General features: G+C 36.1%; 1 protein-coding gene across 1 annotated transcript in view; it reads right to left on the bottom strand.

Annotated features, from left to right (window-relative positions):
- The window catches only part of Lin7a (lin-7 homolog A, crumbs cell polarity complex component), a 143,168-nt gene that overhangs the window by 86,999 nt on the left and 39,639 nt on the right, over positions 1-16,530 (bottom strand). Inside the window, exon 2 of the mRNA XM_046465101.2 lies at positions 147-265. Within this exon, the coding sequence (XP_046321057.1) occupies positions 147-265 (119 nt within the window). The remainder of the gene's footprint in view (positions 1-146; positions 266-16,530) is intronic.

The following is a 16,530-nucleotide window of genomic DNA, read 5'->3' as shown; positions in this document are numbered from 1 at the left end:
ATTTTATCATCTGTCCAAGGATCTAAAAACAGGCAGTAAAGATGTAGTTCTAATCTTAACAATTTCAACCAAGTGTGTGGAAAAACCATGTTTTCTATTTAAAAGACATATGGCTGAATATAGTTATTAAAATGTTAGTGTCCTACCTCTCGGATTGCTGTACAAAACTCACTCTGAAGCACTTTTTTGAGAGACTGTAGCTTGTGTACTGGTACTTCTCCAGATTCCTGTAGCTTTTCCAGTAATTCAATTGCTCTTGCAACATCTGGGTAAAAAAATAAATACATAAATAAAAATGGAGAGACCTAGAATAAACTGTATCTCATCAGCAAAATACCATTATTTCAATTGAATGGTGACATTATTCCAATTGAAAACCACATAAAATTAATTGCAAAATCAAAACTTGTAACTCAGAGATCATTGTTTTTATTTTTTGGTAAAAAAATCAATTTAATCTGTTCCAGATAATTTGTTACTTAATATATCTTCTAGAATGGCATTTCATGTATGTTACTTTTGTCAGACAAATCAATTTGAAAAAGAAGAAAGTGCAGGAAAAATGTCTGTTACTTAATCTGATACAACAATAACCATCTATGGTCAATTGAATCTATGAGCTGTTTTTTTTTTTTTTTCAGTCTGACTCTCCATACAATACTTTCATTGCAATTGCAACGTTACACTTATTAGTATGATCATTTGATTGATGTGCATTCACCTTCACTTATCTATGAACTCCTTTAATGAAGGAACTTGATCTAGTTTGTTTGCCATTGCATCCCCCAGAGTCTGGTATGATACTATGAATAAATATTCAAGGAATAAATAAATTAATGGACTCTCCACTTCCCCACCACTGGATTATTCCAGGTCCTTATTATCTCTTCTCAGTTCAACTGGAATGATTTCTTCTCCTCCAGCTTCTTCATATGGCCCACAAGTTTATCTCTCTAAAACAAAACTTTGATCATGTACCCATCTATCAACTTCAATGTTTCGAAGCATAATATTTTTCAATGTTTATATCACAGGTTAATGTTTCAAAATACATATAGTCTTTAGTTGCTATAAAACCTAAAATCCCTATATTATTTCTTATTTTCAAGAGAAAATTATATAATAATAGACTATTCAAAAATAATTATAGTGATCTCTTCCACCCTGTTTCTATGGACAACAACATCTAACTAAAATATCACTTAGGTTTTTAAGTAGTAGGACATGATGTTTTCAATTTCTAGGTGACTGGTTCCATAAAGTATTACACATTCCAGCAATCAGATTATAAATCCATCCATCCATCTATCCATCCATCCATCCATCCAGTAATTTGCATTTCTATTATACCTGGCACCAAGCTTAACAACAAACAACACTTCCTTTCTGAACTCACAGAACTCATGATCTAATAAGACTGGAATACATCAGCACAGCCACCAATTAAAAAAAAAAAAAACTGTCCACTTCAGAATTTGGGTGAGGTTAACATAGGAACATAGGTGTATGTATATATTGAAGAAAATAAGCAAAAAGTGACTTTATCGAGACTCCCCTGCTGAAGTAGTTATTTTGATTGCCAATTGTAGCCCAAAGTAGCACAAATCATGAAATCAATATGACACTGACAGTGTCTAAAGTTTGTCTGTTAGTACATAAATAGAAGACAACATAGTCAATTGGACAACGCTGGTCACATCTACAATCAATATGGTACCACGCTGAGATTTTTAAGCATTTCTAACTGCATAAAACACTTCACTCAGATGCCCCATAGGCACATAGAACTCTCAGTATGTTTACAACTAAGGTCATTATATTTTTTCCCTGAAATTATCTCTTCTCTTCCAATATTCTGTTTCCATTAATGGTATCCCCAAACAGCCTGTCTCCCAAACTAGACCATGACATCATCTTTCACACTTACCCCCACGTGTAGTTTGTCAGCAAGTGCTATAGATTCTACCTCAAAAATACCTTTTGAATGGAGCTCTTCCCCTTCATTAATTCAGAAAAGCCTTTATCATTTCTCACTGTAGTACTGGCACATCTCCTAACAGAGCTCCTTTAAAATAATCTTTTTTTTTTTTTCAGTTCATCCTCCATGCTGCTTCTAAAGTAACTGTCCTAAATGAGAAACTTAAATATTATTCTCCTGTATGTAAAACCTCATGCAATCCCACCTGCTACAGAATAAAGTTTGGATCACAGGGTTTTATAGAGGGCCCTCAGCAGCCTACCTATTCTGACTCAGCTCGGTACACCTCCTCCTGCCTATTCTGCACTATGACCATCCAAAAATTTTGCTGTTCCTAGAACATGCTACAGAATGTCATGCCTCTATGGCTTGGCACATATTGCCCTCTGTTCTTGGAATGCAATTCATCCCATCATTCATGTATGTCTTCATTCATTCAGTAGTTTTGGGTCCTGTGCTGTGCACAGGAGACACAGTGGTAGAGGAGACAGCTCTTTCTCTTGATTTCATGGAGTATCCAGGCTTAAAAGTACCTGATGTGCAATAAAGATGTGCATGTTACAAACAAAGCTCTACTGGGTGGTCCATGGATATATGACAAAGGCACATATCATCATTCAGGAAGTCAGAGAGAACTTCTTTGTGAAACTAATAGCTAAGCAAAATCCTAGATAGTAGGTAAAAGTGGGGAAAGGGCAAAGAATGTTCTAAGCAAAGGGGATAAGCAAATACTGAAGGCTTGTTAAAAGACATTCAAAGAATAGGAAGAAATTCAATGTGTTTGAACCTGAAGCCAGGGAGAGTAGCAAGAGATGAAGTAGATGGAAATTGCATCATGGAGGGTATTTTAGTCTATGTAGGAATGACTTAGCTTAAATAGCATTTCTTCAAGCCTATCTTCACTGACTCTTCAAGGCAGATTGAGTTACTATCATTACTGTGTTCCGAAGTTATTTGTTTACTTGTCCATTGTAATAATTATTACTTTCTGTTGCACTTCTATTTGCCTATCTGTCTCCCTCCTTCATACCCATGAATCTATAAGCTTATTGAGGTGTCAGGAACAATGTCTTATTTGTCATTATCTCATTCATTGCAGAGTACCTGGCACATAATTAAATGTTTAATGTGCATTTGTTTGGTTAATGGTAGATTAATTAATGAGACTGGCTCAGGAAGGCATTAGAGGTCTATGTATGCATAAACCATAACTCCTCATGAATCTATATCTCCACACATCAGTATCGGCCTTGGTCAAGATTTGCTTGGGCATCATGTGAGGGAAGGAGGTAAGCCAGAACCTGTAGGCTGAAGGATACCAATGATGATAGTTCTCAGCTAATGCTATGCATTGAAATTACCTGGGGTGCATTTGTCAATTCCTGAGACCCATCCCAAAATAATTAACCTAGAATTTCCAGAAGAATGGTTATCAACCTTTGCTGCATATTGGAATTACCTAGGGAGCTTTAAAACACACAGCTTCCTTATTCAGGCCCACCCTAGAGACTCCAATGTGATTGGCACAGGGTGGGAACTAGGAATGGGGCTAAAGTGCAGCTGAGATTGAGACCACTGCTCTAAGCCAGCATGGGATTTGGGTTTTTTAAAAACTCATATGTTATTTGAATGTGCAGCCAGGATTCAGAACCTTTGCTACAGATTTATGGTTCTAAAACGTGAGTAGTGTGCCTACAGATCACTTGGGAAAGCTAACTAACCCTCCTAACCCTCCTCTCCATTTGAGAGATGTCAATTTAGGAGGAGTGAGAATAAGGCCTAGGTATCTTCTTTTTAAACTAATGCTTGAAGTGATTCTGTAATTGTTAGTTCACAGACCCCAAAGGAGGAAAAATGAACAAAATGATCTTTTGGGTTTCTTTCATCACCAGTACTCCTGGAACTCCTGCCCTTCATTATTCTTTGATGTGATATGTGAAAGAATACTGAATGGAATTTTTCCAGAAGTCTCAGAATTATTGATAAAATCTCACAGATGAAAGTGATGGAGATTGGGTACTACTCCATTCGAAAAATTGGTTTTTACCAAAGACCAATCAGTGGACTCACCTGAGACATTTTTTTAAGTAGCGCATTACCCCAAGCCAATTAAACTGAAATCTCAAATTGTGGTATCCACTCCTTAGGTTTTCTTTCTAAGCTTCCAGATGATTCCCGTGGCCATCCAAGGCCGAGAAAAACATTGTTCTTAAAAGAGTCACCAGAGAAAACAGATACACCTCCATTAAGACATTAAAGCTGAGATGATTTTGCTATAGTATACCCTGGGTCTTTTTTAGTCCTTATAAGAGGTAGCTGGGAGATGAGATAGCATTTAAGGAGTACTGTCATTAATTTCAAATAGAGTACTAAGTGTTTACTTCCATTCCAACAACTAAGTGAGGAGGGTTCTGACAGAACTACTTGTAGTGAATGGGCGTGCCTGAAAGAAGGGAGACAAGCATGTCTTTCCTGGTTGCATAGGAAATTGTCCTGGGTGACCTGCCTGCCCTCTATGTTCCTCTGAGCAGAAGGAGAGAACTAGATAGCAGGAGCCTGTAGATTGAAACTCTTTTGTTGGTACCCACCCAAGGGAGGCTAGCAGTGTGAGGTCAAGGAAACACAGCAGCTAGCAAGAGACAAAGGAAGGCTAGGCACAGTGGTGCACACCTGTAATCCCAGCAACTCAGGAGCCTGAAGCGGGAAGATGGAAAGTTCTAGACCATCCTCAGCAATTTAGCGAGGCCCCCAGCAACTTAGTGAGACCCTGTCTCAAAATATAAAAGTGCTGGGGATGTGGCACTGCTGGGTTCAATCCTAGAATTCCCCCAATGTGCACAAAAAAGACAAATGAAATCTCAGAATCAAACATGGAAGAGGTCAGGGCCCTCTAGGCCAGGCCTGGGTGGAGCTGAGAACAAAAAGATGGTGAGTGATAAATGGATATGAGATTGGGGTTTTAAACAGAATGTGGATTCCCTTCAGCTCTGTACCAGAAAGCTTCATGACCAGGATCTGGAAGGAAGACGAAGCAGCTTTTGTGTCGCCACAATACTTAAACAACTACAATACAGGGTGTATGGTTTATTTGTAAGAGACCCCCCTGAGGGAGGGTTCTTCTTCAGAACCCCCTTATGCTTATTTTGTAAAACCCTTCTGACAAGTTTGGTGGCTAACATAGTAGTTTGGGGTTTACTAGTCTAGCTCAGATAAGGATGAATATTAGGTAAAACTGGGGAGACTGGCAAACAAAGATAATAAGCGCAAGAAGACCATGGGATTTTTTTCCCCCTGAAGCCTATTCTTCACCTTACCTTAACTCGCCAATTAACATCTTCATCCCATTACATGAGTAAAATACTTGAGTATCACACTTGTCCTCCCAGTCTCCTCCACACCTCTGATTCAATTCACCCCCTACCTCTAAAAACAAAAACAGTAAACTTTTATTAAACGTCTGTGATATAGGGGGTATCTTAGTCCATTTCCCATTGCTATATCAAAATATCACAGACTGGGTAGTTTATAAAGAAAAGATATATTTCTCTCAGTTTCAGAGCCTAGGGAGTCCAAGATTGAAGGGCTGTATTCCTGGAGGGACTTCTGGCTGCATCATAACATGACAGAGAGCATCACATGACAAGAGAGCAAGACAGCTAGCTACTCTACAATAATTAACCCACTCCCTCCACAATGGAAAATGTTGTAATTAATCCATTCCTGAGCATGGAACCTTCATGACTTCATCTCCTCTAAAATGTCCCACCTCTTAGTACTGTCACAATGGCAGTTAAATTTCAGCATGAATTTTGGAGTAACCATTTAAAACACAGCATTTGGTCCTGGCCCCTAAAACTCATGTTCTTCTTATACATAAAATACATTGATTCCATCACAATACTTTTGAAAATCTTAACTCATTCCAGCACCAACACAAAAATTCAAAGTCCCAAATCTCCTCTGAATCAGATAAGGTTGAGATTCAAAGCGTGATTCATCCTGAGGCAAACTCCCTCCAGCCATCCTATAAAACCAAAACAAGTTGTCTACTTCCAGAATACCATCATGGGATAGGCATAGGATGGACTCTATTCCAAAAGGGAGAAATAACCAAGAAAAGGTAAATAACTAGTCCCAAGTCAGACGAAAACATAATAGAAAAAAATTTTTAAGTCTTAAAGCTGGAGGATAGTTTCCTTTGACTCTGGGTTGCCTCAGTTGAGTCTTGTGGCTGCAGCTATCACAGTCTGATTTCACAAGCTGGTGATGCTGTGGGTCCTGGGATTTTGTGGCGGGGGGACCCCACTGTCACATCTCTGCTAAGTATTGCCCTAGTCAGGACGCTACTGTAATAACTCTGCTTTTGTGACAAGTCTCTGCCTGGGCATGCAGGTAGTATGCAACATACTTTGAAATTTAATTGAAAGAAGTCATGTCTCCACTACTCTCTCATTCTGCATACATGCAGACTTAACACTGTGTGGATGCTGCCAAGTCTTACTGCTTGTATGTTTCAGAGTTGTGGATTGAGCTAGACCTGTTTGTGTTGCAGCTAGGGTGGCTGGGGAGCCCTGAGCCACGATGCAGGTAGCAAAGACCCAAGGCAACACAGGGAAGAAAATCAGTGGAAATCAGTACCCTGGTTTGTTGCCTGAGACCATTCCACTGTCCTCAAGGTCTGGGCCTGTGTTGGGAGAGAGAGCTTTGAAGATCTCTGGAATGCCATCCTTGACTTTGTCTAGCTGTGTTGATAAATGGTACCTGCATCCCTTCAATCCATATTAATCTCTTTTGCAAACAGTTTCTTGGCAACACCTTTCATATTCTTTCCCAAACATGGTTTTTCTCTCTTTGCATGGTCAAACTTTGAATTTTCCAAATCTTTTCATTCTGCTTCTTTTTTAATTATAAATTCCATCTTTAAGTCATTTCTTTGTTATCACATCTCACTGTATGGAAGTTAAAAGTAGACATGCATAAATAGCCTGAATGTTTGCTACTTAGATTTTTTTTTTTTACTTGCTGGATATCTTAGTTCACCACTCTTAAGTTTTATGTTCCATAAATCCCTAGGATATGGACATAATTTCACCACGTTCTTTGTAACTGTATAACAAGCATGGCCTTTACTCCAGTTTCCAATACTTCTTTCTTATTTCCATCCAAGGTTGCATCAGAATTGCAATTTACTATCTGTATTTCTATCAGGATTGTGATAAATGACCATATAAGTGACCAAACTTTTCCTAGTCTTCTTTTCTGCATTCTCACTAGAATAATCGTTAATTCTCTGTTCACGGCAATGCAGGCTTTTGTTAACCTATTCATCCAAACTCTTCCAGTTTATGCCCATAACCCAATTCCAAAAATGTTCCCATATTTTCAGGTATCTATTATACCAAGTTACTTCTTGGTAACAATTTGCCAGGTTAGTTTGTTTTCTGTTGCTGTAACATCAGAATAAGTAAATTATAAAGAAAAGAAATTCATCAAGGTTCTAAAAAGTAGGAAATGCAAGACCTTTTTGACATTTGGCCTTTGAGCTGCATCATAACTTGGTGGAAGGGAAAGCAAGTACACACACGTGAGACAGAGCTAACTTTATAACAAAGCCATTCCTGTAGAAATAAACCACTCCCTCAATAACAGCATAGGGCCATTCATAAGGGTGGCCCCATGACCCAATCACTCTTTAAAGTTTCCACTTGTTAATATTAATATGAATACCAATCAAGTTTCAACATGAGGTTTGGAAGGGCCATTGTACTATACTGTGAAGTCATTACATGCTGAGAGTATTGCATTCTTTTACCTTATTTTATCCTTATGATAACTACATGTGGTGGCAAATATCCACATTTTGCAAATGATAAAACTCAGGATTATAGAGAGTTTAACTCACTAACAAGTAGGAAATTTGAGTTTGGCGTCTCAAACCCTGTGCCTGTTATTTTCATTTCTATCACAGTTTTACCTTTAGCAGCCTTCTCTTCAACGTTCAGTATTTTTATAATAGCTTTGTGCTCTGCAGGCTTTCTTGGTCATAGGTTGAACTCTTAATTTTTCCTTTTTCAATAAAGATTAATCCTGATTCATTTACCAGTATATCCATCTCAGGTACTATTCATTGATTGACAGGATCACCTGTAGAGCTTTTGAATGGAGTAGAGTGGTTCTTAGCCTTTCTGCCCATTGGAATTACCTGGGACTGAAAAACAGATTGCTGGATCCTACTCACATGTATTCTGCTTTCATTGATTGGTGTGTGACCTGGGCATCAAGTTCTTCAGAATGTCTCAAGGATATAATGAGTAGTCATGTTGAGAATCACTCATACGGAGTCTGGAAATTTTAATAAATGCGACTTTCCATTGCATATAGTGTTTATTATGTCACTGTTAAAAACATTCTGCCTCTCTGACTAGCACTATGAGGTTAGGTTTATTATTATGCTAATTATATAGAGGAGGAAATTGAGATCCACAGAATTAAAATTATTTCTCTTAGGAAAGAGCTAGTCAGTAGGAGAGTTGAGATTTCAATCTAGCAATGTGGCTGTAGAACCTGGACTACATTTGAGATATGGATTAGTAATCCATATGCAGTCAGCTACTTATATCTGCAGGTTCTGCATCCGCAGATTCAATCAACAATTTGGATATACTGAATCAAAAACATGGCCTATGATGACTGTATAGGTACAGAACATTTATAAATTTTTTGTCACTATTCCACAGACAATACAGTCTATAATTACTTACATAGCATTTACTTTGTATTAGTTATTATAAGCAATCTAGATATGATTTAAAATGTACAGAAAGATGTGCTTAGGTTATTTGAAAACACTATTCCTTCCATTCTCTATGAGATTTGAACATCTACAATCTTTGGCATTTGTGGTGGGTTGTAGGGAGCAGGTGTTTTCCTGGAACCAATGGGATACAAAGAGATATGGTAGTTAAAATCATTTCCAGAACTTCTTCTCTAAGGTTGCTAGTAGAGATCAAGCTAATCTGACCAACAAATACTTCCTTGAGATTCTCAAATTTTAGTTAACATAAAAAATTTACCTCTGGACAACTTATTTAAAAGATCAACACCTCAAAAAAGGGTGAGGTATAGTCTTTAAATCTGATCTTACAGAAGTCATCTAAGTCTGACACAAATGCATTCACTCTGTGATACAGAACAAAGCGAGCTCACAGCCACCACCTATCCACTGCTTACTTCACTTACTTAGTTTATCTTGTAAAAACCCTTACCAGTATATAAAGGAATCATTATTATTTCTACCGTATAACTGAAGAAAAACAAAAGCAACTAAGGCTTACAAAGATGAGTTATCTAACCCAAGCTATGCAACTAGTAAATGGTGGATCCAAGATTCAAAACCAGCTGTATTTGACTCCAGTGCCCATGTTCTTATTTTGCTTCTCTAACCTGATTTATTTCTCCAATTTACTTAAAATGGATTTGAAATAAAACAATCAAGGTCTGATAAATTTATTTTTAAATATAGCAACTTGGACCATTGTGAGCTGTGACAGTCATAATACTACACAAGGTCTTATATTATGTGACTCTATAGTCACTGTAGATTATGTTACTCTATAGTCACTGTTTTTTCATAGTAAAAACACAGGGTCAAAGAAACATGATCAACTTATCATCAATTGCCTGGTAATAGTAAGGAGACTGGAAATTCTGGAAATATTTCCTTCAAAATAGGAGGAATGTTATAAAAACAAAACAACAAAATAACAAATAACTGGAATTTAGGAACTTAAGTGGAGTAAGCTTTCAGTGATCTGGAGTAATTCAGTTATCATCTTCTCATTCTTTAATGATAAGCATTGATTAACTTAATTGACATTTAAGATATGGAATTTGACCCATGGCTCATCTGAAGCTGGAACTTGAATGGAGGTGGAGTTGGGTCATTTAAAGTTATTATCTAGTCATGCTGCAAAAATTTATTGAGCTCTATGGCAAACATTATGAATTATCAACCCTGAAGCTATCCAAAACCTCTTATCCCTTGCTTTCTACTATAAAAGCTGGAAAGTGAACACAATTCTCTTTCCAAACTCTTGTAATTTGGCCAAATTATAAGCACAGATATGGCTTCCAGGAATAACTTCGAAATAAACAAACTGCCCTCCAAATTTTGGTCTTGCTTCTTTCCTTCCTTTTGACAGCTATAAGGCCTTACAGTGACTAGAAGTGAAACAGCCATTCTGTGATCATGAAGATGAATGGTATGTGCTAAGGATGGTGACACAGGGCAAAGGAAGGGACCTAACCCTTTCATGCCATTATTGAGCTGCTATTCAAACCCTAAGCTATCCAACGCCTGATTCTTATCTGTAAAAGACATTTGGTTTTCTGTGACTTGCAACCTAATGCAAAATCACATGACGTCAAAGGCACTGTTCTAAGTTTCAAGGATAATGTTGATGTTATAGAGAAACTAGAGTGACAGATGGTGCTCCTTTGACTAAGATAGCCATGGAAAGCTTCTTAGGAAAGGCTGAGACTTGACTGTGGAGAATAAGCCAGCCATATGAAAATCCAAAGGAAGAGCATCGGGACAGGAACAGCAAAAGCAAGGACCATAGAGTGAGGGCAGCAAGCTTACATGTCAAAAAGTCAGAAAGAAAAAGTTGTCTGTGGAACATTGTAACTGAAGCAAACAGCAATAGTAACAGTGGTGTGCTGGTAAATGATTAACAACCAGCTCTTCAAAACCAAGAGACAAAACAACAAAGCCCTAACTTGTAGCATTTTCTGAGGTGTAAATACTTGTGTCATAGCAAAGCTAGAAACATGATATCACTGATTTACAAAGTTCTTGAATATTGAACAGAAAGTTCTCACAAGCCAGGAAGTACCAACTTCAACATCCTTCTGGAGAGGAAATAAAGTTTGAGAGGTAGATAAGATTTCTTTAATAGGGTTAGATTTTAATACAATTAAACCACATTAATAAAGCCATTGGAGATGGTTTGGCAAAAGGATGATGTGATCTGATTCACATTTTATAATAATTACTATAAATGATATATTGTAATATTAATCATAATGGACCAAGGAGGGTATATTATATTCAGGAACCCAATTTGGAAGAAGGCTATTGGAGTGGCCTGGGAAGAGATGGAAGAAGCTTATACCAGAAGGCAGCAGTACAGTTGGTGAAACCCAGACACTTTAAAGCACAGGTGGGTGGAATAAGAATCAGTGTTTTGAGATGTGCCACAGTTATAGGGCGAGGTTATTCTCAAGAAAGCCTGGGAGACAGAAAAAAGGGTACATTAATGAATACAGTAACATACCTTAGCAGCACTTTGTAAATATGGTGGATACTGTCTTACCTATTATAAAGCAAATGATATCAATGAATTTAATAAATGCCCAAAAGAAAAAGGTAAAAGAACACTGAGGAGCAAATTATTTGAAAAGGGACTAATAATAAGGTGGCATTTTCCTGTTATTCTCTTTCAATCCAAATGAAATTCCTCAATCCTGACCACTAAGGGATTATATATAATTTTTTTAATCCCTGTAGTGATCAGTTGGAGAATATGAGTATAGATCTGAAAGTTAAAGAAACCTGAGACTGTGACGTGGTAGTATTGACTTTATGAAGTTATTGTGAGGCAGTAAATGACAGTATAATGAGATTTTAATATAAAATGCCTGGCATATGGTCCATATATGATATTCATATCTTCTTTTCCCCCTATCCCTTCATCTGTGAGTCCTCACTTCCTGTTCTATTAGTGGCAATGTATAAGGAAGCAATGTAAAATTATAAAAAGTAAATTATTGCAACTGGCATTCCCCTTGAAAAAGTGACCAATTATCTATTCTCTCTCTCTCTCTCTCTCTCTCTCTCTCTCTCTCTCTCTCTCTCTCCCCCCCCCTCGTTGCACTGAGGATTCAATCCAGAGCCCTGCATATGCTAGGCAAGCACTCTGTCACTTAACTATACCCCAAGCCATTTAAATTTTATTTTGAGACAGATTCTGGCTAAGTTGACCAAGCTGGACCTCAAATTTGCAATCCTCCTGCTTCAGCCTCTGGAGTAACAGGGATTATATTCACGCACCACCATGCCTGGCTAGATTTGCTCTTTTTAAATAAGATACATCTTTATGCTTGAGCAACTAAAGTTGAAGTACCACAATTATAAACAACTATTATCTATCCATAAGTTTATATTTCTTTCCCAAGATTGTGAAAGTCACTTTGTATTTAAAATAACATATATGAAATATTCAATCATTGTTAGATTTTTGGCATATCTAAAAACTGTGCCCCAAAATGCTCCATCTAATGTTTACCACACAATGGTCAGTAAAGCTTTGCATTTCTATCACTGTGACATGAAAAGAAACCCTGCCAATTTTCAAGTTACTAATAAGACATGACAGTTAGTATGTCCTACTCATCTGACACTCATCTCTGCTTTGATCCGCCAACAACTTGCCATGTTCCTTAAATGCAGACTAATTGGCTAATCCAAGCAAGAACTGGCTCCGTTTAAATGTGCTCAAATTAAATAAAAATTTTATTCATTATGCTGTTGAAAACACTCCACTTCATATTTATTATAAAAACTGAATGATCTTTTCTTTATGGCATCTGGGTCAACACTGAAGTGCATCATACACACACAAAAAAGTTTGACAATACTAGAATTTTTAAATCATGAATTTATATAATGACAAAATCCTGGCGTGGACTGCTGAAACTATTTGCCAAACCCACCGCAACCAAGGGAACAATTTATGTGACAAAATGAAAAGCTATAGTTGCTAAGAGATTCTCTGAAATGGAAGGTACCTATTTCATTTGAAAGTGATTACTTTCCCAATAAACAAATCTTTAGGTACACAAAGCTTAAGATGCAGCTTTCTTTGTTAAACAATTGCTGTTGTGTGGTAGGAATGAGTAATGCGTTCCCAGTTTCTCTAGGAACTATTCTCACCATTTTATCTTTTTTTACTTCTTTCCTTCCACCCCCAATTCATCTAATTTCCTTTCCCAAGCAGCTAATATTGAAGCTTTATTTACCAACCTGCCTGAGACTTCATCAAGTCAAAAGTTTCACCTTCCTTTCTGTATGTGTTTTCTTCTCTTTCTCTTTATTGTATGAGATATTGTTCATTTTCGTCTGCATTTCCTCCTCACTGTTACATTTAACCTTATATCCATGTCTTTACACCATCTTAGGCAAATACCTTATGGCCTTACTCCCCATCACAGTGAAAGCAGTTGATTTTATTTATTCTCATCTCCAGCCTTGATAGCATCCATGCAAATTAACCTGACTTGACTAAGTTTTGGGATCTGTAACTTGTTTCTGCATGTCTGAAAGAAGATGAGCAATCCATTGTCCTCTTTGATGCCCAACACCAGTACACCTTTTTCTTATTAATTTTTGTACATATCACTGTGTCTATTCTTATACCATGAAAACTGAATACTTAAAAACAGTTTGTTGATTAGAAGTGATTGTATTAAATTAATTTTTCATATTTATATAAATATCTGTATTCACTTGTTTATAATAATACTGTGCCAAACTCTGATTAGATTTAGATTTATGACAAAACATGAATTATGAAAAAAATGATGATTTAAATGATTAGGCTTAGCCTCCTTTTTAATTTTTTTTTTAATTGCAGTTGGACACAATACCTTCATTTTATTTATTTTGATGTGGTGCTGAGGATCGAACCCAGTACCTAGCACATGCTAGGTGAGCACTCTCTCACTGAGCCACAACCCCAACCCCAAATTTAGCCTCCTTTAAGTGAGAGCAGAAAGAATCAATGAACATGATTTGAAGTTAGGTCAGAGTTCATCTTAGTGCTCATAAGAATATTTACGGATGTCATTTTTCTAAGCTGTCTGGAGGAGGTAATTTAAAGTACATGGTCCAAACTAAGTATTTTTTAAATTATATTTATTTTTTGGTTATACATGACAGTAGAATCTATTTTGATATATTTACATCAACATGGACTATATCTTATTCTAATTAGGATCCCAGACTTGTAGATGTACAAAATGTTGAGATTTTTGTACCCAAATTTTTCTCTGAAGTTTCTTAACAATGAGTATAATAATTATTTATTCACTAAGTACCCGGCGTGTGGGGGTATGGAATAAAATAAATCGAACACATACACATGAGCAACACGACATCTCAGGGTCGCACTGCAAGCTTCTAGCCTGTCTGTCCACACTGCTCCTCATTCATCTATGACCCCAATTGATTTTAGATGCAGCCAAATGAAAGAACACAACACTTTTCACAAAGCTTTAAGATGAACTTTAAATTGAAGTCTATGTATTTTACCTTTCCTTCCATAGCTTCTTATTTATCCCTAATTTCTCAGCGAGAGTTAGTTAAATAATTATTGTCTGGCATCTAAACTACCAGGCACAAAAGGAAGTCAGTTGTAATATTTCCATAGTTTAGTACATAGAATACCACCTACCTCTTATATTGGTACTGATTCCACCTGAGGATGTGGTTAAGTTGAGAGTTTTTTCCCTTGTAATTATTGTCAGAAAATCCCAATTCCCCTTTTCATAGGGCTCAAGAAATTGGAAGAGAAAGATTATCAGGAAGTTGTGAGACAGACACCCAATCAGATTGGGTGTTTTCAGAAAGCTTGTTATAAGGAAAACACAAATTTAACTTTTCCTGTCCTCACATGCATCCTATCCTAGAAAATGAATGAATATTTTTATCTAAACCGACACTTTGATATATTATTCTGCTATCAAGCTACTTAATAATATGTTTCCTCTGTTACTTTATCACTACTATATCACACTGTCATTTGATTTCTTAGTTACTTTGGGAATTGTATGGTGAGGTTATTGTGGTGCAATCCACATCTTTAAAAGATGATTATAGGACAAAGTGAAGCTTGGTTTTTTCAGCAACTGTTATGGTGAATAGTGTATGTGTTTTGTTGGGAACATGATTACTATCAGGCAGCATAAAAGATGATTTAAACTTCTAAGTAAAAATCATAAAATAATGAGTTTGTCCTCATTATTTTAGACCCCCTGGGGCTGCTTCCTCAGACTTTATTGATGTTTCTTTTGTAAATCAAAGCTTACAAAATAAGAAAAGAAAAAAGAATTATTTAGTAACTTATTACATTTGCATAACAAACTAATAGTACCTAATGAAGTAGTATTTGACCATAATATAGTTATATAATTATATGAAATATTTGAATAAATATAGTTATATGAAATATTTGAATAAATATAGTTATATGAAATATTTGAATACATTTTAAACATTATTTAAAAAACTGGAGAATTTTATTTTCTAATTATGAAATAAATTAACATCTCAATGTTTTATAAGGCAGTTATGAACCCTAGTCCTATGCGTAAGATATATTTCTATGTTTAAATTCCTTTTAAAAAACTTTAATCTGTTTTCAAGACTGTTAGGAAACATTTTTTTCTGAAATTAAAGTGAATGCTTATGAACAATTCAAACTAATTTTACTGAAGAAATAATTTAAACTAAAAATTTAAGTTCCTATTTTAAATTTTTATTTATTTATTTTTAATTGATAAAAATTACACATATTTATCACATACAACATGATCCTCTGAAACATGCACATACCATGAACTGGTCAAACAGAGTCAATCAACATATAAATCATCACACACTTGTCAAATTTTGGGTCTAGAATACTCACAATCTACTGTCTTAGCCATTTTCAAAAATATAATACCTTCTTATTAAGTCACCATGTTGAACAGTGCAAGTTTTGAACTTATCATCCTATCTAACTGAAACTTTATATCCTTTGACCACTATGTGACTAATCCCCAATCCCAGCCCCAATTCAGGACCTAAGTAACACCATCCTATTCTCTGATTCTATGACTTCAACATTTTAGATTCTACATTTAAATGTGGTATCATGCAGTATTTGCCTTCCTGTGCCAGGCTCATTTCATGAAGCATAACATCAGTTGGGTTCATCCATGATGTCACAGATGTCAGGATTTCCTTTTTTATTAAGGCTCAATGGTATTCCATTGTTTGTGTGTACATTATGTTTTCTTTATTCAGTACTCAGTGGGCACTTAGGTTGATTCCATATCTTAAGCTACTGTGAATAATACTACAACCTCTTCAACAGAATGATTTTATTTTCTGTGGATATACACCCAGTAGTGGGATTGATAGATCATATGCTAGTTTTATTTTTAATTTTTTTTGGCCTCAATACCTCCATACCATTTTCCATAATTGAGGTATTAATTTGCATTCCCAAAAACAGTACACAAGATTTTCCTATTTTTCAAATCCTAGCGCTTATCTTTCACCTTTCTCCTAATAACTATTCTACAGGCATGAGGTGAAATCTCATTATGGCTTCATTTACATTTCCCTAATGATTAGTGATGTTGATTATTTTTTCATATACTTATTTGCCATTCATATGGCTTCTTTTGAGAAATGTCTGTTCAGGTCTTTTGGTCCTGACCCGCTT

The sequence above is a fragment of the Marmota monax genome, unplaced genomic scaffold (assembly GCF_021218885.2).
Source record: "Marmota monax isolate L192 unplaced genomic scaffold, Marmota_monax_Labrador192_F-V1.1 WCK01_AAM20220418_F8-fsc00146, whole genome shotgun sequence".
Lineage (NCBI taxonomy): Eukaryota > Metazoa > Chordata > Mammalia > Rodentia > Sciuridae > Marmota > Marmota monax.
This window is presented reverse-complemented; position numbering and strand designations above follow the sequence as displayed.